Source organism: Pseudochaenichthys georgianus, chromosome 4, assembly GCF_902827115.2.
Source record: "Pseudochaenichthys georgianus chromosome 4, fPseGeo1.2, whole genome shotgun sequence".
Classification (NCBI taxonomy): Eukaryota; Metazoa; Chordata; class Actinopteri; order Perciformes; family Channichthyidae; genus Pseudochaenichthys; species Pseudochaenichthys georgianus.
Window position 1 is genome coordinate 11,599,450 of NC_047506.1, and position 27,530 is coordinate 11,626,979.

The following is a 27,530-nucleotide window of genomic DNA, read 5'->3' on the forward strand; positions in this document are numbered from 1 at the left end:
ACTAGCTCCAACACAGCTGCATTTATAATGTCTGGGTTTACTTTAACCTATGGTAATTTTCATAATCATAAGTCAAGCTAATTTGTGTATGGTCATCTCACTGTGTGTAGGTGTGGGGACATCTTGCTGGAGGTGAACGGGACGAGTACATGGGGGATGACCCACACAGCGTTGGTGCGCCTTTTAAAGGAGCTGCGGGGCAGGATCACCCTGACCATCGTCTCCTGGCCGGGCAGTCTGCTGTAGCGTTGCTAAATCTTCAGTGGCACGGACCAAGGAATGTTGGACTTCAGAGCTTTGGACTTTCTGACCACCCTAAGCTTGCTGTGTGGGAGAAGCTTAGAATAGTGCTATTGCTGTATGGATATCTCACTTCTGATGGACAGCTGAGACTTTTTCTAGGAGTTTGGAGAGGGACAAACATGAGACTGGATTGTTACCAGAGGTTAACTTGCCCCCCCCTCTAAATGCTGAACAGGGAGGATCCAAAGCTGAGCCACTTCAGACTTTAATGTTGGTGTTGTCTGTTTAGAGCAAATGGCACAGCATACAGTGAGTCTGGTGGGTGGATCGAGAGGAGACACAACACGTTGCCAATTCCAGTAGTTATATATTAGAGGTATGCGTTAAGTTGGACTCACATTTCTTTAATGTAAATGTTGGGTGTCTAAAAAAAAAGTACTGATCCAAGCACTTGTAATACGTTTCTTTTGTTTGTTTGTGGTATGGCCTTTTAATATCAGCTCCATTCTGTTTGTACTGACAGTGGTTGTCCTTTTCATCTGTTGACCTGATGACACGTTGCCAAGTAGTAGTCTGTGTTGAGGTTTTTTCTATTATTTCAGAAGCTATGGCTTGATTATCCAACCACTGGAAATAAAAAGAGTATATTAAGAAAATAAAAAGATCAATGTGTTCATAACATGTTAAAAAATAATATTTAATTAGGTGACATTATGGAGGCCTTACAAATTTTCTTACTTTTAAGAAAAAAAACTGACTTGGTTTCTGTGTATCAGTGGATGGTCTGAGGCCCATCTGCTGCGGTTCTATCTGTCATGCTTCGGCCTGTGTAGTATATCTGATGGTACATTTGGTTAAATGATCAATAAAGTCATTTGAAAACGAGAGTTGTGAGAGAAAATACTTATACATACTTAAAATCCTTACTTCAACTCAACAAAATCGACTAAAAGCAGGTGCAACGTAAACATTTTGTACACAATACATACATAAAAACCTTCGCCTTTAAACAAAATGTTACACAATGCAACATTTCTTATAGATACAGTTAGATGCCAAAGGGCAGGTCCTCTCATTAAATAGATTGAGAAAAAAACTTTTAATTTCCTCTCTTGGCCAGCAGAGAACATCATGTTGATCTCCTTGTCCTTCCTATTTGTTGGCCTTTTTGTTTTTGTTTCTACTCTGACTTTCTCTGTCCTCACCACCGTCCCTCTTGCTCGTGCTGCCTCTGCTGCTGTGGAGGACAATGGCATTATCATCATCATATCTCTATTCTTTTTATAATTGCTTTTTCATGAGGACTATGTGAGTCTGTTTCTCTGTCAGACCTGCGTGATGATTTTTTCTTTCCTTCGCTGTTGTCTCTGTGACTGCTCTCTCTGGGCCTCTCACTGACCCTTTCAGAACTGTGGCAGCTGTGCTTTCGCTCCTCCTCATTCCTCTCTTTTCCACTGAAAAACATCATACATGCAAATTGTCTGTTTTACTTTTCCTTCTAATGACACTGGAGGCATTTTCATTGGGAAACAATACAAAGGGAAAACGAACTCAAAGCCCACAGTAAATTAGTTTGCTGTCCTTTTTCTCCAGCGGGAGAGAGATGATTCAGAACTCAAGGGACTAACACCTTAACCACAGTGCCTGCTGTCTGCCTGCCTGAGCTTTTGTAGCTTCTCCCCTGGCCTTGACTTTAGGTAACAAAGAGCTAAACACTAGTGGCACAGCATGCCCTTAAAGCCAAGCAAGCATGCCGCAGTATCCTCTAAGCCAAAACAAAACCTTAGAAAATATATGATTCCCTGTAGGACCTGCAGTCCTATGAATGAATGATCTGTCACTACTTTACACCTTTCCTGTCCTCTGAAAACACATATGCAAACACATTTAAAGGAAGATCAATCAAATGTTGTTGGTTAAGAGAAACACCTGCAAACATGGTTTTAACTTTCAGCTAAATGCTATAGTCCAGTTGTTCAGTATTGAAATCACCCTGTTTTAATTTTCAGAGATGTGACAACATTGTATGGTTGCCAGTTGTCATTTTCACCAGCATCATATGTCTTAGTAACTCGTTTTCAGGTGCACATCATTGTAAATAATTACATAAATATAGTTTTAACAATTAGCTTACTTAATTTGTATTCATTTTAGCATTGAGAAATGGCATGAAGAAACCCCCACTTGTATACTGTAGTGTCCCTGAACAGTAGCTCCCTCCTTTAAGCGATGCATTCATTACAGTGTAACCTTCAGAGGTCGTCTGTAGTAATCAGACGCTGGTTGGCTGCAACACTGTGTCCTCCCAAGATGAGATTCACCATAACATGTTTCCACTATAGACTCTCCGTTCATCATGCTTAAGTTAGTATATTTACATAAAAAAACACTAAATGAAGATATCCCTGTCAGCTTGACTCTGCCTGCTTCTATATAAGGGGGTTTATACAGTAGTACACAAATGGTTTCCTCAAAAGCATGTTAATTGTTGGGCTGTGATATTCATGCTTGATATATTAAATACAATTCATATGTAGACCTTCTGACACATCCTATGGCCTTAGTGTGTCTAAAAGGAACTACACAGTCAATCCTTTTTATAAAAAAAATATTGTATTATGTTTAATGAAAAGACCAAGAATATAGATTCAAGATTTGAATCAAGCTTAATCCAGGGTCAATGGAAGACAGTGACAGATCTGCACCAAAACAAGATTAAGCCCTTCCCTCGATACGATTTGTTTCAGTTCAATGGATAGCGATTACCAAAGCACCCCAGGGTTTGTAAAGAAGAAGTACTACTGTTTGTTACCGGCCATTTGGAGGTCCATTTAATCAGACTGTTGATGGAACCATGATTGTGTTAAGACACCGATGCCTCCAGTATGCTCGAGAATCAACAAAGAGACTACTAAGAAGCAATATTTCCTTAGGAAGGTGAGTGTGAAATCCAACAAGATTGGGGGCTCGAGTCAATTCAAACCAACAAAAGAAAATAAGCAGAAACTGCTGCTGACGGTGTGAGAAACAAACTGCTTTGTGAGAGATTACCAGTGTGTCGCGCCCCTTGGGAGGAGAGCTGTAATCCCTACAAAGGAAACAAGTGAACAAGTTTTCAAGTGTGCTTGTTTTTCCAGTAGATAATTTTCCTCCATTTTCAAAAGCAACACTATTGTTATGTTCTTGGTTTTGTTTTATCCAATGCAAGAAGCAGTTTGGATTTTCCTATGCTGCTTCTACCATACCATGGTGCACACATTTTTGAGGGCGCTGATGCTAATTCAGATTGGACGGTCATAGCACTAGGAACGTCTACAATTATAGAATAGGAGCTGTGACGGCACAGACTGAGTTTGAGTGACATTTCAGTGAATATCTATTCACTAATGAGAGAACCTAACATCCCAAAGGGGAACTTGTACTGCGTATACATTTAGAATAGTTTACTTTCTCTCTCACACTCTCCTCAACACGAGTCTGCTTGGCACAGCTTGCAGATTCAGAATAATCACCCTGACCTTTAAGAACCATCACGCTGGCTGAAGGCATTTCTCTATTCCCCTATAAAAGTATATCTTTGCTCAATAAAGTCTTAGGAAAAGTACAGATACTGCACTGCTAAGGCAAACAGCTCGCACATGGCTGGAGTCATTATTACCATTCACTTGCTCAACACACAGAGAGAGAGAGCGCCTTAAGGGGCAGAGTTGTAGCAAGTACAAAGCTAAATATATTCAATATTTGGAGACAACTCTTGTGTTAGCAGCGTGGATAAGGACCTAAGGCCCCACATTTGTTCTTGCTCAGAGCCATTAGTTTTACACAGAAACAACTACCTCACATAACACCACAAAAGCACATTGAAACAGTTCCCAAGGAGGCAGTGTTAGAAAGACTAAATTATATTATGGGAGCCTCTGGATGTGTTTGTACATTTTATGATTTGATTCATCTATAGGGCCCAGGCCTTTCAGGGCCGGCAGTATCACAGATTCTCATAAGATGCCTGAGCCTGCCGAGATGTAATTTGGTCCACTCTCTCCCTTCAGTCGTTTAACTGAGAAAGCCAGAGGATTCAGTGAGGCGCACTGAGGATATGAAACACAATTTATGATTGGCACAATTAACATGCAAGTATATCCACAAGAATTAATAGCAGCTGTGAGTTGAGGGATAGAGCGTAACATCTAATGACAGTAGGAGATGCTGTTATTTCAGCTATAGTCAAGAATTATTGTAGAGTCGCCAAAACAACGCAGCTGTGCCAGAGTGTAGCAGTACTTTGACTAAGCCAGCTTTTTCTTCTCCAAGATTAAATAAACAATGAGCATCAATCAAAATCAATAACTTAATTCAACCTTTTTTAGTGTCTTTACTACTTCTCCTCTCTCCTGTTCCTACCTACTAGTCTAATGTGTGATAATCATGCTTGATATTAACGTATTAGAGCCAATTAATATGTAGATTCCACTAATGTGACCTTATTCATTAGACACATCCCATGGCGCTATGTGTCTAAAACAAACTGCACAGTCAATCCCACTTACTGTAGAAAACATTCTGGCAATCTCTCTTGTGATTAGTTTCAGTTCTTTGGACAGCGACTGCGAGCCACCTGGGTTTGTAGGGAAGAACAATGCTGGATTGTTTGATTTGGCCAAAAGAAACCCACCATTTAATCCGGTTATTGATGGAACCATGATTGTGTAAAACACCATTGCCCATCAGTTTGCTCCAGACACAACAAAGAAACTAAGCCAATTTGTTTACCCTAGGAGGGTTGTGTAAAATTGAACAGAATTGGAGGCTCAGGTCAATTTAAACCTTTGAAAGAAAATAAGCAGAAACTGCCGCTGAGTGTGAGAGAAACAAACATGTTTTGTAAAAGATTACCAGTGTGCAGCGTCCTTGGGATGAGAGCTTTACTCCGTACAAATCAAACAAGAGAGCAAGTGTTGTTCGCTGTAAGTGGCAAGGAACATAATGCTGTTGCTGTACAGCATGTTTAAATAATATAGACAGAATGTAGCATTGAATCCAAGGACAGGCAAGCACTGTAGAAGGAACATTCAAATTGATTAGGTACAGGCCCTCAGATCGGCTCTGGAAAGAAATGTGATTCATGCATGAAGTTGAGTCAGAAAGACAAAACATATGTAAAATTAGGGGCTAAGTATGTTTCGTAGAGGGAAAATAAAAACAGATGTAGGTGGAATCCAATAAATAAGGCCTCAAGTCAGACCCAAGAGCCAGGATAAAAGTGGCACTAAGGCACAAAGCAGCTGAAGAAAATCAAGTAAAACGTACTGTATCCCTCTCGGCCTAGAAGAAAAGATCCCTTTGGATCTTGCTATGCCTCCTGAATCTAAAACTAAACTTGGAATGGAGTCAGGGCGGCTCCTCCAAATCCCCAGACTGCCATTAAAGTTGCATTGAGGATTCTTTATTGAAATGAAATGCAAGACTTGTGAAACTCCACTTTTTTGCTAAGGAAGGGAATCACTGAATAGGACTGTTACTGGTAACTGGTGGAAATGAGTTTCAGGCAGTAAAATGTAAAATGCTATTGCAGTTATGAATTAGTAATGCTCTAATTTGGTTTCCATGACTTGTATTACATCTGCCTTTTTTCAATTACCAGTTCCTGTGCCATATTCAAAGTCTGCTAAACACTGTGTTCTCACTATCCTTACAACACTTTCTAATAAGCTTTTCGGGCAAGTTTAAGCAGGAATGCAATTATCATTTTAATTGCCTCATCACACTGGGACTTCACTCAGTTATTATCAGATGAACTTACTGGCTAGTGCATACAAGCTTTTCAATAGACCAGTGATCAAACAGCCAAGAGTATAATAATTAGATTTACGTCTCTTTGAACATGTGTGCGATGCCATGTGCATAAAATGGACCAAGACAAAAAGTGGATATTGCATGCTGCCATTGTCTTGTGTGCACATGTGCACATGAAAGAGATGATTAAAAAGTCTGAGGAAGAGCCAGCTGGACAGATGAGAGCCACATGTATCATCCGGACATGTGATTTGCAGTCAGTGTTGATCAAATGACCAAAGGGTGTCAGAGGCAGCGAGACAGAAACACACAGTCTGTAAACCGCTGGATGAATGCATGAGAGTGTTAAGCTCATGGAATCTATTAGCGGTGGCTGTAAATCCGGGGCATGCGGTCAAAACCACAGCTGATAACCAGTAGCTGATACCCTGCCACACTCTGCCTGTGTGTGGCTCAGAACAGCACATGCGGGCTAAGCACAGATTCTGCATCAGCACCCCGAATGCACAATGTAACACTCACGATGACCTCAGCAATGAAAAATAGGGATGGCGAGCTACATAAGTCTTCATCTGTTTCTCTCTCGGACACACACCACACACACTAACAATGAATCTCTCTGGTTCCAGTCTAAAAATAGCTCAGAACAGAGTCATAAATCAATGCTGCAGAAAACACATAACGTGTACATGTGAGCGTGTGTGTGACACCCAACATTAGGTGTGAGCAGCACATCGGACTCTTGGTCGTGGCTGCGACATCAGAACAAATCTATTGGTGTGAATAAGCAAATCTCCTGTGCATTCGCTGTGCGTCTGTCCCACACATGTGAATCCCAGCTTCCTGTGTTCTGCAGCTTGCCTACAGCCTTGCAGCTGTACCCCTGTCCCGCTTCCCTCAATTGACCCAAAAGACTGTTCTGAGCTTTATGGACAAAACCTGAATCTAGTCATTTAAATACTCCGGGAAAAAGCTCACCTCTTTAGGAGAAGTGCTGAAAAGCAGAACATTGTCTGAGGATAATTCAACTGACACAGTGCAGTCAGAGATACTTTGTCATTTTTGGTATTTTGCACTTATTTCCTTGCAAGTTCAATAGTAGTATAGCTGACACAGGAATTCAGTTTTATCAACAGCCGTACAGCGTTTGCAACCACCAACAGTTACTGAGAAATTGGTAAAAATTCAGCTGCAGTTATTTGTTGTTTTATTTGGGCAAAAGGTAGTCTAATTATTTGTTGATTGAGGGCAGTGGCAGAAGTGAACTGATAGCTAACATGTTCATGTTTTAGAAGAATGCATTGTCCCAGCACAATGTCACTCATCCGTTTGTGCAGTTTTAGCCTTAGGTAAGCTGAGTGTATGTGAGAAAGAGCATAGATGTGCCTGTATGTATCAGAGTTGACAGCTGCCTGACTTGATAATAATTAAATAGATGTCTGGCAAATGGTCAATACTGAGTGTGCAGAGAAAATGTGGGGCAAGATTTGGTTTGTGCATGCATGTTGGCATGTGTGTGAGTGAGCGAGTGAATGAGTGTTTGAGTTCACATTCGGAGGAACTGTGGTTGTCACACTGTAGGGCACTACGGGACATTTGGAATGGATATCAGATTGGATTTGATCATCCGTGAGCCACAGAGGAAGGACTCAAGTTTAATGCAGAGGAGCATAACCAAAATTATTTCCTGGCAGAAGCTTGCAAATACAGCAAGTTATTCCTTTATCTACACTCCACCCTGACCCGTCTCAGTGAACCAGAAAAAACCGAATACAACAAATATCTACTTCTACATATCCTGGCAATAATTTCTCCTGGCCTTGCAACAGTCTTCATTTCCGTCACAATAGTCTTGAGCTCTTTTGCAATAGTGTGCATTTCTTCACTATAGGTGTGCATTTTCAGTGGAGAAAGGAACCACTCACAGACTACCCACCTCAGCGCAAATCAACACTTATATCATACTGTTACTTTACAGTGTCACACAAAATAAACTAACATTTGCTACATACTGATACAGACTAAGTTAAAGGTTACCTTGGAACTATAAAATAAGTACAAGTCAAACATTTCCCAATCCATTTGTTTCCCATCCTGTCGGCAGAGCCTTGCTTCTCTGCCACTTGAGCAGGCTGCCAACACCATACACACACATCTCCTGTCTCACCTGGCAAACAGACCTTTTGTTTCCTCCTCAATGCTCTTTGTTCAGTCTTTGTCTTTACTTTGAAGTTTTCAATCAATCTACTCAGCAAATCTTGCTGTTCACACATGTACTTGTGTGAGAGACAATGATAGGCTGGATGCAAATGCACACATTAAAGTAGCCCATAACAGACTAGATATTTGGACGGGAACCTATATACTATATGTTGCCAAATCCAGAAGGTCACAACTGTTAGGCAGACACTTGCATTCATCCACTACAGAGGCACCCAAGAAGAGTGGATAGAGGGAAATGTGAGGGAAGAGGTTGCACTGTCTTGAGCTTGATTACAATTATATAGAAAGGGAAACAGACTTGAGAATGACATTCTTTAAATAAACAGACCTAGGGTAATTTTTTTCATGAATATTTATGACTTCAAATCACTGAGGCCCACCTGTGTGAAGAGGAACATTTCCCTCTGTTTTTATCTCTGACTCTTCTTCTGCCTTTAGCAAGGCTACGCTTCCTGGATCTCTCTCTGCTGTTTTCAGACTCTTCCTGGCGTAATATGAATTCCCAGGCCTTGGCAGCTTCACGCACCCCAGCCTTGAGGGTCATATTTCTTGGGATTAAGTATGATACACCTAAGAGAAACAAAAGAGCCATGACAGACAGCTGTCTGGAGAGAACCAACAACAGAAGTGGCCATGAACTGCATCTGTTTTCATTTCCTCAATGTCTAAACTTAGCATTCACCACATAATGTATTCATAACAGCACTTTCCACCTGTTAAAAAATACTTATTTAAAAAGAAAGTTGTTTCTTGACGAGTGTAACTTCTAATAGCAACAGTCACAATTCTTCATATTCAGGATATAAACTCAGTGGAAGTTGAAAAAGAATATATTATGCAGGTGACAAAAGAAGAAATATATAAACAAGCTGTACTGAAAACAATCAAAGCAATGCTCCAAAAGGCTGTAAATGTACATTGATCTGTCTGAAAGTCTGTAGGTCTTAAGGGCCAAATAACATGTTTTTATTGACCTGACATTTCTCAGTATTCAAAGGCTGTTGGGAGCATGAAGTGAGGAAATTCCCAGAGTGGCTAACTCCAGGAATCCAATAATACATCATAGCCATAAGCAACACTGGTCTTCAATCTTCACTAGCATTGCATGCAGTACTGTAAACAGAATGAATGTTTACACAAGTACACATACAGTATGTACCTGAAGAACATGGCTTCGAAGTAGAGGGATCGTCAAAGCCTTTAGAGTGTCGACTGAAAAAAAAGGGGAAAGGTCAGGTCCACAAAATGAATCTTTTGGATTTTTTTACCATCTGAAGTCCACATGTTATAGTATTTCTTAATCTCCTTATAAAATATATTTCCTGGGCAGACAAATATGGCCAGTTATCATTCAACTTGATATATTACTTATAAAACAGTGAGTGAGCAAGCACATTTAGAGATTAATCAGTGGATTCAAATAATTGGACTGGTCTGCAACATTGATCAAAGCACTTTTCCAAATGTGCAGCTGTGTTTTCTAAGTGTTTGAAGTGACTGGCTCATTGTCAAGTAGCATTGTGTGCATGCCAACCCATGAGGAATGGTAATATTACTGCTCAGGGTGTTCTGCCCCTCCACCTGGCCTGGAACAACATGCACCCGCTTCCTATTGGAAACTTCCGAGTGTTGTAAAGGTGTGTATGAAGCTCATCCAACTGGTCCCTTTCCCGCCAGGTCTCCAAACACACTGCGATAAATCCCATTGTAAGCTAATATATCATTTCCTCGTCAGCACTGATCCGGTCTGACAGTTTTCTTTCTCTACAATTTTTATTAGCAGCAACAGAGACATTGCAATATACCAAGGCTTGTTTGTGAATGGAGACAGAATAAGTGAATGGAAGAGTGAGTCTGGGTGAGTGAGCATGCGGCTGCTGGCAGGGCCTTAACAGGATAATAACTGTATGCGTAATGGTTCATCAAAGCCCTCTGTATACTCAGTGCTCACATCTCTCACTTTGTGGCCTCTGTGTTTCATCCATATAAACACTGATGATTTTGAACGATGATGAACATCAAGTTCCTTTTATCTGTCAGAGAGAGTCAGACCAAGTTGATGCATGATTTTGGATCATTTCAAGTAAAATGTAATCCCACAAAAAACACACAGTCAAATTTGAAACATGAAACACAGGACAATAAATCAAAAACAAATAAATGCAGGGGATATATTTAAAACAGCTAGTTTTGTTGACATGTCAAACAATGTGCTGGGACATTAGACTGTTGTGTGCATTTCTGCCTCTTGCATTGATTCAGTTATTTCACTTTTTGCTGCAAAGATATGTTTGACTTGTATATGGGAGGCTTTCTATTAGCTTTTATGTTGTTAACACCCAAATTAGGCCATTTTACAACAGTTGTCTGATAACTGATCCATCTTATTCTGTCCGGAGCATTTTAACAAACCAGTCATATTGTGTAAAAATAACTTGCCAGTAAATATAATTGAACCAATCCTGTGTCTTTGTCTTGACCATTAGCCATGCACAATTATGTTCACTGGAAAGCTTTTGCTATACAAATCAAGTAAAGTAGGGTTTAGTTTTGATTACACAGCATGCTAACATTGTGTTTTCTCTGTTTTAACCTATTTAGAGGTGCTTTCCCAGTTGATTGCACTATTTTTTCTTTTTCTTTGGCAAATACTACATTTGAAGATGTGAAAGACTGAAACTCAAGACTGTTCAGAAGCAGCACGATGCTACTAATCTCCATATAAAGCAGATCCTAAAAGTGATGGCTGGGAGGCCTGTGGGCCCTTGGCCCTGAACACAGCATGGAAAGCCAGTGCAAGGATCATGCCAGGAATACCTGCTGTTCTTAATATCCCCAAGAGATTGACTGAGCAGCAACAGTGAAGCCAGGACTACGTGTATAGACACTACATATGTCTGTTAGAGAAAAGTTTAAAAGGAAATGGTTCATAAAGCCTACAGGAGATGGCTGGCAGAGTTCAGAGGAACAGTGAGTCCCTGAAGGATGTGAGGATTTGGCAGATGGGTTGAGATGTGAGAAAAAACCTCCTTTAGGAGAGAGCACAGAGTGAATTCAGGCACACACACAAACACAGCAAATTAGGGGAAAGGGAAAGAGTAGGAATGAGATAAGACAAAAAAGATGAAGGGACAGGAAGCTAAAGAGACTAACAGAAAGATGGAGTAACACAAGCTGGATATAGACAACATCCAAGAGAAACAAGCTCAGCAGCAACAGAACCTGAGTAGAGCTGCATTTAAAGCCCTGCAAGATAATTTACGAGAGCCTCGGGTACAACATGGCCCACTTGTGATGTGAGTAGTGTAAATTAGAGCTGAATGTGGGAGTTTGCAGACAGTTTGTGACATAGATCGGAAGAAGGGAAAGGGGAATGCCTTGGATACTGATAAACAGGCAGCAACGCGGTTGTTATCTCGCTTTATACCTTATTTGGCCATTGGTCCAGCTGCCAAGATCAGCAACAGAGCACAGTGTGTACGGTGATAAAACTGACCCAGCTCAGAAGGAAAGCAGTTGTGTCAGAAAACCTCGGCACGGGTTGTCCTTTGGTGTCAAAAGGGAGCCACTAGGTCTGCCTCCAAATTAGGGAACAGCTTCCAACAGCAATTGTTGTGTTTTAAATGATCAGCAGTAGTGCTGCTTTTATTAATGATCTCTATTCCAGTCTCTGACTAATGTTTTTATTTTCTTCAAACATTTTTGCTGAATTTGCTATACCCGTGCCTGCACCTGAGTCAAAACTCCCTGAATAGAGATTAGTGTGCTGTTTGCCGGACAAATCTCCATCCCACCTGCACACACCTACATACAGACCTCTGGAGTACCAAGCATACATGCTGACAAATTCAGTGACTCACCTGTCCAATGAAGACAGAGCTGGGGGTCCTCTACGGTAAAGGTAAGCTGAGTGGAAAAAGAACAAAAGGTCATGACTATTAAAGTAAATTTACAAGTGTACTACAGTCAACAGGAAAATGTAAGTATTCATTGGGATAAATACTTCTTCATGCCCTAAAAAGATCTCAATATTCCAGATTAATTTGAGTCAAACATATACTGTTTAACAGTTTTTTCTAGTAATTTCCAGCCTGAAAAAATACTTAATAATTTTTTCTTTATGTCATATTTGTGATATTGGCCAACAACTGCGCTCTATAGGACATTTACAGCCTTTGAGGAGTCTTATTGCACAGACATTGCTGAGTACAGTCTGAGACAAATACAGAGTAACCCATCTTTATTTATACTACAATCAAATTATAATTTCACAATGTGTGCCACATTGCAATTGTTTTGTATCTTCTTTTTGTCTGCCCTGATTTTCTCCCCGCAGTCATTTTCACTGCCAATTGCATTGATAGCCTGGGGAGAGCGACATTCAAGTATAACTACTTTTTAAGCTTGCTAACAGGATTTCTGCCTTTGCTGGAGATGAGCCTGCTTCACAATTTATGAAAATAAATCAGAAGACAGTTAGAAAAGACAAGTCAGGCGTTGGCACAGTGAGTGGGTTTAAAAGTCGATTATGCTGGGGTATTTTCCTTCAAGCTTAAAATTAGTTTGATCTATATCGAAATATTAGGAAGGCACATTACGTGTGGGAAGATCAATGTGTAAGCATTAATACACATTTATATATAACAGGAAAGCATGCTGTGCATTCAATATCATCCATTAACAACATCATTACATAATAATTGATGGGAATACTCCTTCTAAGGTAAAGACCTTAGATCAGATGTCAGAGTGACAAAATGTGGCAGGCCTACTTTCCTATCCCTCCATCAATAAAACATGAAGAGTCAAACGCCTGGGTGAACAGTTAATGGTCCCTCTTGCAATAAAGCTCAAATTCTACGTGATCGAGCAGACAATCAGTTCTGAATCACACTCAGGCTGCACTGAGTACACATTCACATGTGTACACACACATATAGAGTCTCTTTTGAAGTGCAAAGGCAAAAACACACACTCACATCTGGATACCATCCCCTTCTTTTTTCCCATAAAGACCCCTAACGTGAGAGTGGCTCAGAGCAACTTTCAACAGCATACAGAACATAACAAATGGTTGAAACAGGAGAAAGAATAATAAGAGCTGTTGGAAGGTCAGGCTTGAATATGAATATGAAAGGAGCACAGGGCTTCCCAGCTTTGTAAGTGAAATGTAGAACACCTTCCTTCCTTTTCAAATACACGTCCCACAGAGTTGAGAGAGCCTGAACTGCTCACTATAGAAGACTGACCCAGCCAAGGCTTTTGATACTTCAGACACCTGGGCACCCAAGGGAAGAAGGGTACACACACACACACACACCCACACACACACACACACACACACACACACACACACACACACACACACACACACACACACACACACACACACACACACACACACACACACACACACACACACACACACACACACACACACACACACAAACACACACACACACACACACACACACACACACACACGCACGCACACACACACACACACACACACACACACACACGCATTCTTCCATCTGTGAAAGAAAGGCCTGTAGTATAGTGCTGAGGGCAGGATTTAGGCAATTCCTTTTAAGAAACTAACCATAAAAAAATGCTAATTGATGAGGAACTGTGTATTGCGTGTAAACAAACCTGACATAAGGATTACTTACAACAAAGTAAATTATTGGGACAACACCAAGACTTTAATACATTACAAAAAAGGATAACATCTAGAACATGTTATTCCCATAGTAATTGACGTCGAGAAATGCTGTGTAGTGCGTACTGCATACACAGTCACACATGCACTCACAGTAAACACCAGCAAGTCTACACACAAGCCATCAATGTTAGCGTGAGTGAGTAATTGTTTCTACCTGTGGTGATCTCAAGTGAGTGTTTGATGGGGGCTGGAGTTCCATGCTTGGCAGCATATGAGAGAGCTAATGGCTGAGGGCTAATTGCCACCCGATTGTGCTTACGTGGCTTACTCTTTCATGCTAATGTTTCACAGAGCTAGGCTGGAGGGTTTAAGATGGAGGTGATATTTCACATCGAACCACATGCTGCTGTTCTGGATGACAGCAGAAGTCCGAGTTTTCTTTCCTTAGGTAAAGGCTACCGTCCCCTGTTCTCTGAGATGCAGCCACACTATCAATACTAGCTGCAGACGTTTAATTCATATTGTTTTCTTCGAAATGAGGACAAAGTCTAAATCTTACTATTTTAAAACTGTATGTGCACGCTGATTGCTATTATTTATTTTCGATTCAAATGATAAGAGCAACAGAGGTCAGTAGATCTCATCAATAACTCTGATCTGAGGCCTTCTGGTAATGGTATGGTCGATTGAGAAAGAACTGTACATCTGCTCGGCTATGATCTCCAGTCAAAGTATCAGTGCCCAATGGAAGGACACATACAAATCTGTGTTGCTACACTGACTGTAGTGACCCACTAACCGGCTGTAGAAAGCATTAGCTGCAGCACAGAGCAGCAGTCAGCCTCACCTTGGCTCTGCGCTGTGCTGCTGACAGATGACATAAGAACAACCTTACAATGACACAGTTCGACTCCAAAATATGCGCATACTGTGTATCTGTATCAAACACACTTGGCATATAATGTGAGCCCAATGAAAAACAAACAAATGTTAAGAAAAAATAAACTCTTTCTTCCCTCTGCTCTATTCCCTACGGCCAGGGCCTGTTCAGCACATTTCTTATGCCATAATGTGCTGGCCATAGCACTTTCTTTTTTACCAGGGGCTATTTTTATCACGTTACACACATTTGCATTACAAAAGCAGGCTGGGTCTATAAGTTATAGAAAGGGGAGTGGCCAAGATAAAAGCCACACAACTACTTCAAAGCTGGAGTTGACTGTTCAAAGCTGCAGTCGGCAGGATGTTTCATATTTTGGTTGTATTAGCAGCTCTGGCATGGGTTCACCAGGCAATGTGGGGCTCACACTGAGGGGTATGTGAGGGGTAAGAAGGGGGCCTAGATCGGCGCATCTATTTTGGAACCTTTGAAGAGGAAGATATGGCATGTGTTCAGCTGTGTGCTCAGGCCAAAAAGCTTTCCTGGATTCCTATCGGGTTCAATACAAAGACTAAGAGGAAGTCTGAACTGACAGCAGCTGGATGGCATAACGGACAGGAAGACATACATCCATACAATGTCTTTGAATGCCTATAAACACACACACACACACACACACACACACACACACACACACACACACACACACACACACACACACACTGTCAACCTCTGTCCTTCAACTCGACAGGATAATTTATTATGACACATGTTGCAGCTTGACAAACACACATGGTCAACACGCCATTATCATTTGTGCAGCTGCATGGTGCGTTATGTGGCCCACAGGGGGTTCTAATGGGGCCCTTACCACCTGAAATCTCAACGTTCCCCTTAAATATACTCCCCCAGGTTTTTTAAAAACAAGTCCTCTGTTCATGATCTTCAGATGAGAATAGGCAATACACAAGGGTAATTACATCATAAGTAAAGTCATCATTATGAGCATGCATATAAGTGTTGCTGTAGTGGCGGGGTGACTTACGTGATGGATTGGTAAATGCAAAGAGATAGTTGCAGTTGGACGGAGAGGGCCCATTATAAGAAAATCTATCCGCTTCAGGGGACATCCCAGTAACATCCTGCAATACAAACATTGTGAGTATTCATGTCTTTGTTACTTCCTCTCACACACACACACACACACACACACACACACACACACACACACACACACACACACACACACACACACACACACACACACACACACACACACACACACACACACACACACACACACACACAGTACCTGAGAATGGTGTCCTCTCCCTCTGCGGCTGGATCCACGTTTTCCTCCAATCACACTTGGCTGTCTGTTGATCAGGTCACAGGATAAACTCTACAATATCTCATCCATGTGAAATGTTGATACAGTGCCAATAATAGAAGGTTGCTGTTCTTAAAGATTCATCCCTTTTTTGATGTACATTTATATAACATTATTAAAAGCAGGACTTTGTCCTAATCTTACTCCTCATGTTCATACCAAAACCAACTGCTGGTCCATTAACGCATTAAACGTCCTTATCTGGGTCATCTTGCCTTCTTCACAAAACAGCCCTTAAATGTCCTAAACCCTAACCACCCCCACCAAGCACAAATACACACACACACACACACACACACACACACACACACACACACACACACACACACACACGCACGCGCACACACGCACGCACGCACACACACACACACACACACACACACACACACACACACACACGCACGCACGCACGCACGCACACACGCACACACAGATGGGACAATAACCCATTTCTGTCACTAGGACTTAATCATCAGCAGAGAAACACATACAGGAAAAAGGAATAACAACTACATCTATTAGCAGCTTAAAAGGGAAGTGCTTAGAGCTCCTCAATGTCTTTTTTCTGCTTGCTTTAGCTTTGAAATACACACCAAATAAAGAATTGAACTCAATAATTTTGTAGGGAGGGAGAAAATGCTTACTTTTACATTCTGATGGAATAGGAATTTAAAATAAGGGGGAAATGGTTACTGAATCCCAAAGGACAGCTACTGTATATTGCATGGTAGGCAACACCAGTGAAGACCATCAAATACAGCAAGAGCTGCTTTGAGCAAGATCACATTTTAAGACTCTGAGAGAATGAGAAGGCTGCTGTATCAAAGCCTCATTGAACACACCACCCACTACTTAATAGAGTGTGTGCATATCTTTGTCATGCACTTCTTGGTTCGCCCTCTGGCCTAACACTGTCAATCAAAGACAGAGAGATGCATGATGCTATAAAGTGCTCAGATCCACATGACCTCCCCTGAGGAGCGACCTTGCAGATGTAGGAGAACATCATCAAGGCCAAGTGGCCAGTCTTGCTAGTAAGCATTCTCAACAACAATTCAACTTACTGGGAGAAAATCGGATCAGAGATGCTGTTGTGACAAAAGGCATACAGCACCTGGGCCATAAATAAACATGATGCATGCTGGGGCTGGATGCTATTTACTTACATGACAAGCATCTGCTGCTTATGAGTGTATACATAATGAGAGCCAGTAACTAAAGCACCTGAGCCTATCCTAACATTTGTGTCTCCCATAGCTCTGGTGCTCAAAACTTCCCTTTAAAGTTTCCCATTAAGGACAGTAAGCATACAACACACTCATTAATGTAGATGAGTTTTTTTTTTAATAAGAGTCATTTTTGTCTATTACTCTCCTATGTTTTGGATATTATTTTATTATTACAATAAACTCAATTAAAGTTACTCTACATTTATTTTGTATTTACTAACTTAAATTAATTTAAAGTAAGTAAGTAAGTGGTGCAGAAATGTTACGAACAAATGTACCAAAGTATCAAAGGTAAATGAATTACAAGATTACAGAATGCCATATGGCTCAGTATTAATAATGCATCAACATGAAAGCGGTATTGTTATTTTGCAGCAACAAACGATAATATTTTAATCACGATTTTGATCAATAACAATACATAATATTTTTATTAGCAAAGTAAATCTAACTACAGCTGTTAGATCAACTGATTTGGTAAAGCATGGAATTGTTTTTCCTCTGTAATGTACCCTAGAAAAATTCCAGTACATCAAAAGTTCTTGAGTAAAAGTTCTTACTTTCCACCATTGTAAAGTGCAAAGTGGTCGCAAGATATTGTTGATAGAAAGAACTTGATAAAAACAAAAATGATAAAAACTTTGAAGATATTCATGAAACATTCATTCAACTATGTGGACAAATGAATTCATAGTACTCTATGTGTGTCTCCATACCTTCTATTACAGACCACTTTAGCCTTTAACAGATGAACATTGCTCTCTCTTTACCTCAACACTTTAGGATCCCTTGCCAATACAACCCTAATATGCTGAGCCCATCTTCAGAGGACCAGAGCAAACAGATGGCAGCAAGCTGATAGTTGTTGTGGCACAAACAAACAGACACATCCAGCTGCCAGTTTCTCCAGGCTCTGAGTTATAGTAAGCATTGGTGAAGAATCCAGGACAAAGAAAAAGACAGTATAAGAAATGTTACCAACCTGGAAGCTGAGCTACCCGAGGAAGGTCTAGTGTGCCCCTTCTGGCCCTGAGTGGAATAACAACAATCTCATAATGCTTTCTATAATCTGCTAATATGTATTACTACTTCAAATCAAACCAAGAGTAATAGTATTCCAAATGATGTTGTACTTTTTGAGTTTATCAAAAGAGAAGATGATTTACCAAATGAAAAATATCTTGTCTTACCAGGTATAGTTTTCCATTAGCTGCATGGACCTCTGCCTGTTTTTTGCAGTACATTTTCCAGATTTCTTCATCAAAACCATAGTTAAAGTAATCTGTGATGTCAGCACCTAAAATAAAATAATTAAAAATGAATGAAAAAGACTACAAAAAGTTAAAGAACATTGTCGAAAGAATAACAGGCTCAGAGTACAGCATTACTTACCAGATAACCTCCATGGCCTTTCCGCTGAAGACTCAGTGTCTCCATTCAGTGCTGGGGTTTCCTCGAAATAGCTCAACTCTTCCAGGTATAGCGCCCTTGTGTCATTATAAGCTGTAAAACATTTGACAGGGTTCAACTCTCTGAAACAAATAGGGCTATTTGACTTAATTTCACAACAACAACAAAATCAGTCAAGAGAGCTGATGTGAAATGAAGCCGAAATAATTGGTAAAGAGAGTTACCAAATAATGTAGGAAAAAGTAGACGTTCACCTAAGTGAAATATTTCCTGAGTCTTCTGACCAGTCAACTCTCTGTTTCAACATCTATATTGAACTGAGACTTAGATTTTTTATTTAAGAATGAATTGGAAATAATTGTGATATGGTCTGTTTTGTTTTGTGTCTCATTGTATTTTGAGCCATCCCTAAAGCTATCTACCTGTACTTACCAACTGTATGAGGTGCACTGCGTTCAGCATCAGTTTTCAGAGGAACAGGTATATCCCCAGAGCTGAAAGCAAAGAGCCAGCACGTCATTGTGATTATCGCCATCAACGTGACATTAACTTGAGAAACACTGTTGTCTGGGTTGAGTGCTAATAACCCAATCCGAAATGGCACCTCCTCAAACAAGACTAATATATCACAAAAAAACAATGAAACTATCTCAAAGCTACATTTTGACAGAAGTGGGTTCCTGACTAATGATGCACATTCATATTATACCCAACAGGCAAACAAAGGCAATAAAAGGCGGAAACATTTTACATTATTTTGTCAGAAGATGGAAAGTAAACAGTAACACTCTCATATGCATTGCTGCTTGGCTACAGAGAAATCCTGGCATTCATCAGCACTGTCATTGTCACTTTCTTCATCATCTTGGACAGCTTTCCAATTACCCCATGACACAAAAGAAACAGATGAAAATAATAATCAAATCCACTTGCATATCAAAACACAGTTTATTTGACAGGCGCTGTGAAAAAAACAAATAAATAATGCGTTCAATAGATTATAATGAGAGCTAGAGATAAAGTTCTATGGTGAATATAGCTAGTGTTTCACACAGGCTACTTCAGTTAAGACCTTGAGACGAGTCACCCCTTTAAACCAATATATAAATGGCTATTGTTCAGTTGGAGAAGGCTAATAGTGACTTGATATTATCTTAGTTTTTAAGACACTATTATCCAGAACTATTAAAGTTTTGTTGGGATTCATGGTGGGTTATTCTAGCCCTAGTGCAACCAAGCTTTAAGTGAACCAAAAATAAAATACCATTATCCTTTGAATATCTTACACATTCACTTCAAGCCACAAAAAACAAAACAAGAAATACCTGAACTCACAAAAAACCCAGAACTATTGTTTGAACTTCGTAAGTAGAAACGTAGTGTAATTGCAAGTAGTAAATGCCAAATTTACTAAGGCAAATAGGCTGAAGAATGCAGGCCAAAGATATCATCTGTGCTCCAGTTGTGTGATTGCTTACATACCACATTCCCAGCTCACAAATAAACACTTCTGGCCTGGCAGCAGATTTAATGAGCATCAAAATACTTCTTAATGTTGCACATGACTGGCTGCACATTTCCGGGAGCAGACATGGGGCCATCACACGCATTTTGTGCAACTATAATGATCACTGTCATTATTGTACTGTGAGAAGTGTATAATAACTGAATGCTTCATTGCTGTAATGCAGTTGGTTCTAATTGGAACACCCGCCAGCAGAGTTCACTCTGCTAACTGTCAATAATGGCCTGTCTAACCTGTGTGGTTTAAACTTATTAATTATTTTATTAATCTTAAAAGTTCAATATAAAGTCAGTAAGTTATGTATCACAAAATGTACTGCATGCCTAAATCAAACTATTATTTTATCATGTTCTAATGCTGCATATGCAGGGCCGCCCCTGGCCAACTTGGGGCCCCAAGCGACATTGTGAGATGAGGCCCCCCCCCCCCCCCAACTGACAGGAGTGAAACATTTTTACGTAGGCTACTTTGCAAATATAATTCCTGTTTATTAATATTATCAACACAGTTACTTTTGTATACGTGAGGTAAATGGTAAATGTGCATGTATGTCGTTCAGGATGCGTTTACAGGTGAATACGTCTGCATTTCCTGCCAAATACTAGCCTCAAAAAGATTAAAATATAATTAATGCAAATAAACTACTTCTACTAATAATAATAATAATAATAATAATCATAATCAATTCAATAATATAAATATTATAATATAGTCAAGACAAAACATGCTTATGACATGCTCAAAAACTGATATTTCTTAAATCTGTATTCAAATATAGTTCCCTCTGTCAGCAATGCATCAACAACTTCACACACATTTCTATCAGTATTTTTCTGTATTGTGGTCAGTGTTGGGCAAGTTACTTTTAAAAAGTAACTAGTAATAGTTATAGTTACTACTCTCAAAAAAGTAACTAGTTACTTTATTAGTTACTAAATTATAAAAGTAACTAGTAACAAGTTACTTTACCTTACAAATAATAACAATACAAATACACGTTTTTGTGTTGTTCTGTGGCACCGTAAGAGAAAAGACAACTCCCCACTGTACATTAGTTATGTGCTTCAGGAGATTGGCATTGCTGTTATTCGATGTGGACAATGCTTTCTGTCCTGCACACAGTTTACATTTGACCGTAATATTTTTTGCGTCCTTTATCCCCACAAATTGAAAATAGTGGTTATATCTCCAAGTTGTAAATGTGCTGCTGTTCTCGCTGATACTTGCATCTGCCATAGTGTGTGTGTGTGTGTGTGTGTGTGTGTGTGTGTGTGTGTGTGTGTGTGTGTGTGTGTGTGTGTGTGTGTGTGTGTGTGTGTGTGTGTGTGTGTGTGTGTGTGCGTGTGCTGGTGGTGGGCGTTGCCGTGTCACGTGAAGCGACGTCCGTTTGTAATGACGCTGCACAGCTGATCTGATCTGATCTGACAGCAGCCAGCTCTGTCCCTGTTATTTCCACACACACCCTCTGTTAGTACACATTTACTGACACAAACATTTGTATCATCTGTTGCAGACCCCAATAAATAAAATAAAATAAGAACTCATTCTCAAAAAAGATAAACACCATTCTTAAAATGTATAAACTAACAATAGTTTGATTAATATTGATTAGAGTGTAATAGAAATAAAATAATTGAGAGAAGAAAAAGAGATATGTTATCTATCAAAACCCAGTTAGATTAACATGATTAACGTGAGACCGAGGACCGAGGAGCGAGGAAATGAAAATAGTCGACCTGAGACAGGAGGCTTGTTTGAGACACATTGCGGCTCGCCTCGAAAGTAGACGAGAGTAGCCGATCGCAGCCGGGGGAGGTGTCAAAAAGCTCGTCTTAAGTCGGACAGCTCGGACTCGGAGTCGGCTTGACTGGCTGGGTTTGCAATGGCGGAAATTCCATTTTACCCACTGTAGACAAAGGTGATCTCCATTGATTTATATAGGTTTGTTAATTCATTCATGATGATGAACCACACCAGTGACTGGGTTCCATAATTAGAAATGCTCCTCCCTCTTAATGTTTGCAAAACTGATAGGTGGACAGGCTACAAATGATCAGTCCCTTCAGATCCGCACACATGAAGCTTAATGAGCATGAATTGAACAGACCTGCTGCTGTGTTAATTCTTTAGCTGCCACTTTAAGCTTTATGATGTGTACAACATGGATGTAATTTGATTTAATCTTGCCATTTTAAATGATGTATTCAATAAATAAGGTTAAACCAAATCATTACATTACAATAGATTTTTATTTTAATGATTTGGTTTAACTTAAAGAGAAACTTTATTGTTATTGCACAGATTACAGGTACTGAGACAACAAAATACAGTTTAGCTTCTAACCAGGTGCAACAAGCAGTGAAGTGGAAAGTAATGTACACAATCTACAGAATAACATATAGAATGAATTGAATGATGAATAAACAGTGGGGTATGAATACACTAGATATCAGCCTGTGAGCAGTATGAACAGTGTGTATGAATATGCTAAGATATATAAAGTATGAAAACGGTAAGCAGTATAGTATAAAATATATAGATATTAATTTCATGATGATAAACATTGTGGAACAATGATGAAAAATGGGAATGGATGTGGCGACGTAAAACTGACATAAAGCAACAACAAACTTTTGCCAGCCAATTGGAGAGTTTCATCAGCAGCACGTGGTAAAAACCACCAATGAGCGCTCAGCTCGAGATACCAGCGAGCCGTTTCCCATCAAGCATTTCGCTTCCGCAGCTCGTGGAGAGCAACTGCGCCAACTCGCCTCGCCTCGCTCTCAAGGCTGCGGGCGTCTTTGTCCCGCGATATTTCAAAGTCTCATGTGGGCGAGCCTCCAGAGCAAGTCGGACAAAATGACTAACTATCATGCAACGCAGCAAGACGTTGATCGCGTCTGCGCAGGTCTTGCTTGTCTCAAACAAGCCTAGGGCCTATGTGTTTGTGTGTCTGTATATTTTCCCCATAAGGCAAGACCCTCCCAACTCTGTCTCTGATTGGCTTGAAATGTTACCTCGCATTAACCAATCATCACTCCTCTCTGGTCACTTTCACTTTTCCATGGTGCTGTGAGAGGACATCGCTGTATTCGCCTGTAAATTACATCCGCAGGGAGATTCGGTTCAGTTGGATCACATAATGTAATGCAGTAACGCACCCATTTAAATCACAGTAACTATAACGGCGTTACTGAATGGGAATAGGTAACTAGAAACGTTATTAGTTACCGCAAAAGGTAGTCCCAAGTTCAACACTGGTTGTGGTTGACTGCAGGAGTTAAGGGGAGAGACTGAGCATCACCATGAAATGTGCAAATTGACATATAAATGAATGAATGGGGAAAAAAGGCTCCATGTTTTTTAGGCTGTAAACTTTAGACAGACAGTGTATCACTCTTCCTCATGTACATTAGCAGATAAAAGGCATAAAATACTTGAATGAATGGTAAATAAAGAATGCTGGAAATAACTGCATCTCCATTAGCCTATATGCTATGAATTGCAGCTGATGTTTTAATATGGCAATTGGCAATTTGACTTATAAATACAACATTCGCAAGTTGTACATTTGACTCATACAATAACCCACATTCGAGTGATGCTCTAGTTTCTTCATGTTTTGTTTTTTTCCCTCTTGCTTGTACCGGACTGAAACTGTCTTTTCGCCGACATCTCTTCACCTGCACTAGTGGCCGTATCAAAGCCGTGATTGGTCAGATGTCGATTCATTGCAACGGTGTCGGGTTACAGACTTGCTCCCCTTGTCACCTCTCACTCTCGCGGAGAACTGAGTGGAGAACTGCGCACAGCAGCTGAGGCCCTCTGCGCAAGGCGGGGCCCCATGCAGCATGCGTGATTGGCCTGTAGGGAGGGGCGGCCCTGTGCATATGTAACAGGTTTTAACGTCTGGCCTGATGTACAATTCTTGTTGTGTTTTAAATTGCTGCACCTGGTGCATGAAAAGTGTTATAAAAATAAAGCTTATTATAATTATTAAAGTAAGAACAAATAAAATACTGACATTAAAATATGAATAAAGGTGCATTCACACCTAATAGTCCGCTCTCTGGTGCGCACCAGACGACAGTTTGTTACATTGTTTCATTTTTCAAAAGGTTCGGTTTGCGTTCACACGAGCAAAACTCAAACGGACTATAAACTTTAAACACAAGTCATGTGCTCGGAAATGCTGTTCAACCATTGGTCAGACATTAAGGGGGTACAAACGCAAATCCCGGCCATTTCTAGCGGAGCCTCCGCCATGGAGCATCGGCACTTTCGGCAGGTTATTCTCATGCTGCTGTTAGTCTGGAGATCAACAGACACTAGCGGCCCGCGCATATGATTATCACACAAGGTCCGTTAAAAAACATTATTACATGGCTTTGTTGAATACTCGATTCTGATTGGTCAATTCAAAACACGTGACACGTTTTTAATCCAGAACAGACAGACCGCTGTCAAGGATTTATTGACCGTTGTTAAGGACGCTCACATCTGCACAAAGAAGTCCGTTCGATTTAACTGTATACAGTTTGGCTGAAACTAACTGACAAGACAAGAGCGACAAGAAAACAGCGGAGAAGTAACGGGCAGAAACCCTCCTTGTTACGCAGCGGTCCAGACATAGGTCAGACGGCGACACATATTCAGTTGCCAGTTACTTTGGCATTAGGGCAGGGATATCTAGATACTTCCCAAGGTTTGACATCATGAATTGTGCTACTTTTAAAGCAAGCAACGATTTTTTCAAATCTGTAATCAAAAAGCTCCTCAAAAACGCTATCGAAGCAGTTCCTACGTTGGTTCAAACAGTAACAACGGACTATTTTTTGTAGCGGATGCATGTCAATTTAAATACATACAACTATTTTTTAAATCAATAAAATAATTTTCTAAATCCACAAAAGCATTGCAATTAATATTGGGAGTCATGTCGTTACTTTGTTGAGAATGTGGCCATGTAATAAGCGGGATAATGTGCAGCATTATCCATGAGAGACGTTTTGCAGAGGAGAGGCGTTTCACCGACGACAGGTGTTCTTACTTTTATGTAGCTGCCGGAGAATTTTTACTTTACACGACACTGTTCAACACTTAATTCTGCTTTACTCTTTAACTAAACAACCGCGGATGTCTTGAAAGACTCTTTCGCTAAAGATTTTTGAAGATATCCGCATTCTTGTGACACGTAAATACTGCGCTTCCTATGTTTTGGTGCGGACTGCGTTCACACCAGCAATGAACCGCTCCAGAGTTCGCAAGCAAGCGCTCCGAGACCACCTATTTTAGCGGACCAGAGTCCGGTTGTTTAGTTCACTTCAGAGGTCTCGGACTGCGTTCAAACCGACCCAAATGAACCGCACCAAGCGGCTAAACGCACCAGGGTTCGATTCAACCGGACTATACAAGGCAGGTGTGAACGCACCCAATACTCGCTATGCAGAGTGGCCCATTCTGGAATAAAATATATTATTTGGGATTGTAATAATTTGATTGTAATTATGTTTGCATTAATGTACACAACTTTAATGTTGAACCAAATGGTTCAGATTTATCTGACATATTAAATTAAACTATTAATCTGAATCTGCAAATAGCAATTAGGTTTACTGAAGTTGTCAAAGAGTGGAGGGAAACGTACATTTCCATCTAAAATGTAGTTCAATAAAAGTAAAAAAGGATCAGTAAATGGAAATACTAAAGTAAAGTATACCCTCAAAATAATAGGCTACTTGAGTAAATCTAATTAATGAGCCTATACTTTCCAAATACAGTATATAGCTATAATAACAAATACATTGCGCATACAGTTTAATCACCTGATTTGAACGTCCTCTTTTCCCTCCTTGTCATTTGCGGGGATCAGGTCATAGATCACTGAAACACACGCAAACACATGACACAATTAATGTCAAAGTCATTGGCCTGATTTGACATTTAAACTTGTTTTAAAGTTTTACCGATCCACATATACACATAAACGGCCATCACGATCTCTTTTGCTAATCAGAAATATTGTTTGTGTCGGCAGTAGCAGTTGCAAACGTAATCTTACATTGGTATATCTTTCCCTCTTCGTCTTCGCTGACAGGGCTGTCGGTGGACTCCAACTCCGATGAAGACATTTCTGATATAAACAGGTATATTTAAACAAATAAACACCAGAATTTAAATAAAAAAAGTAACTAGTTGTGCACCTTGAAAACGGGAATGTTCGATAATCAGTAAGTGCAGAAAAACAGAGAGTTGCCATGGACACAATTAAGAGAGAATCCAGCCTTGCGATTGGTCACAACAGGTCTTGCATCATGTTGACCAACTGCAATTAGCTGTTTTAACCGTTGATATCAGAGACATATTGTTTTAAGGATATGAGTGTACTTTATTTTATCCTTTATTTAGCCTACTTCCAGTCATTGAAATGTCGTTGTAAATTGCAGTTTTTCTAGAGTGTCATTTTAATGAGGGAGCAGTAGAGACAGATCAACACTTTACTGCACTTTCCCAATTATTTACAACAGCAATGGAGAAAATAAAGTAGGCCTATAGCATTGTGCTGAATACTTGCTTCTCTTACTGCCACAACGAAAGCGAAAGTCAGTAACCTAACAATACACTTGTACTTACTGTAATGGAAACTTCAGGAGCATGGAGTCGAAACACAATGAGACACGGGAAAGCTGGAACTTGATGTCAAACACTGAAGATTTATTTGAAGTTACTGCGAATTGACAAAGACATTTGCTGCAGCCACAAGGTGACAGAGCGCTTGGCTAACCCATTCTGAAGATCTCTCACCCAGTCCCATGTATTTAGCTGGTACTGAGAGAATAATCAACATTCAGCAAAACAAGATAAAACTGGCATGAATAATGAGACACAGAGAGCAAAGCACTCCAAGGTCGCATGCCTGTGCTCACAGATAGTGATAAACTGTGTCAAAGGTATGGGCCCAGGAAATATTTTCCTCAACACTTTATTTCTATATTTTTCCTACCACACCCCTTTAAAAAAAATTATGTTGTTATTTATAGAATACAATAGCTGTAGCCTATATTATGACATCTCTTTTTTTTAACATTTCTTTATTTTGTTAGCAGTAGCCTATATTTATTTATATAAATTATCTTGTATTTTCCCCAGTTTACGATCTTGTAAATTATGTC

General features: G+C 40.1%; 2 protein-coding genes across 7 annotated transcripts in view; one reads left to right on the plus strand and one right to left on the minus strand.

Moving 5' to 3' along the window:
• The window catches only part of lnx1 (ligand of numb-protein X 1), a 35,141-nt gene extending 34,013 nt beyond the window's left edge, over positions 1-1,128 (plus strand). For all 4 annotated transcript variants that reach the window (XM_034081845.2, XM_034081846.2, XM_034081847.2 and 1 more), the window contains one exon: positions 111-1,128. In XM_034081845.2, the coding sequence (XP_033937736.1) occupies positions 111-246 (136 nt within the window). In that variant the 3' untranslated portion in view covers positions 247-1,128. The remainder of the gene's footprint in view (positions 1-110) is intronic.
• On the minus strand, positions 1,006-26,624 carry fip1l1a (FIP1 like 1a (S. cerevisiae)). Of its 3 annotated transcripts, XM_034081850.2 has the most exons (14): positions 26,420-26,623; positions 26,184-26,241; positions 19,266-19,327; positions 18,816-18,926; positions 18,614-18,720; positions 18,406-18,452; positions 16,117-16,180; positions 15,850-15,946; positions 12,120-12,165; positions 9,419-9,471; positions 8,640-8,829; positions 1,575-1,697; positions 1,351-1,480; positions 1,006-1,081 (listed from the first exon to the last, which is right to left on the minus strand). In XM_034081850.2, exons 1-13 carry the CDS (start codon positions 26,487-26,489, stop codon positions 1,396-1,398), a joined length of 1,113 nt encoding a protein of 370 aa, XP_033937741.1. In that variant the 5' UTR covers positions 26,490-26,623; the 3' UTR covers positions 1,006-1,081; positions 1,351-1,395. The 3 variants fall into 3 exon arrangements, with proteins under 3 accessions (XP_033937741.1, XP_033937742.1, XP_033937740.1); XM_034081851.2 differs by lacking the exon at positions 1,006-1,081 and having other exon boundaries at positions 1,324-1,477; positions 26,420-26,624; XM_034081849.2 differs by lacking the exon at positions 1,006-1,081 and having other exon boundaries at positions 1,324-1,480.
• Between the last annotated feature and the right edge of the window lie 906 nt (positions 26,625-27,530).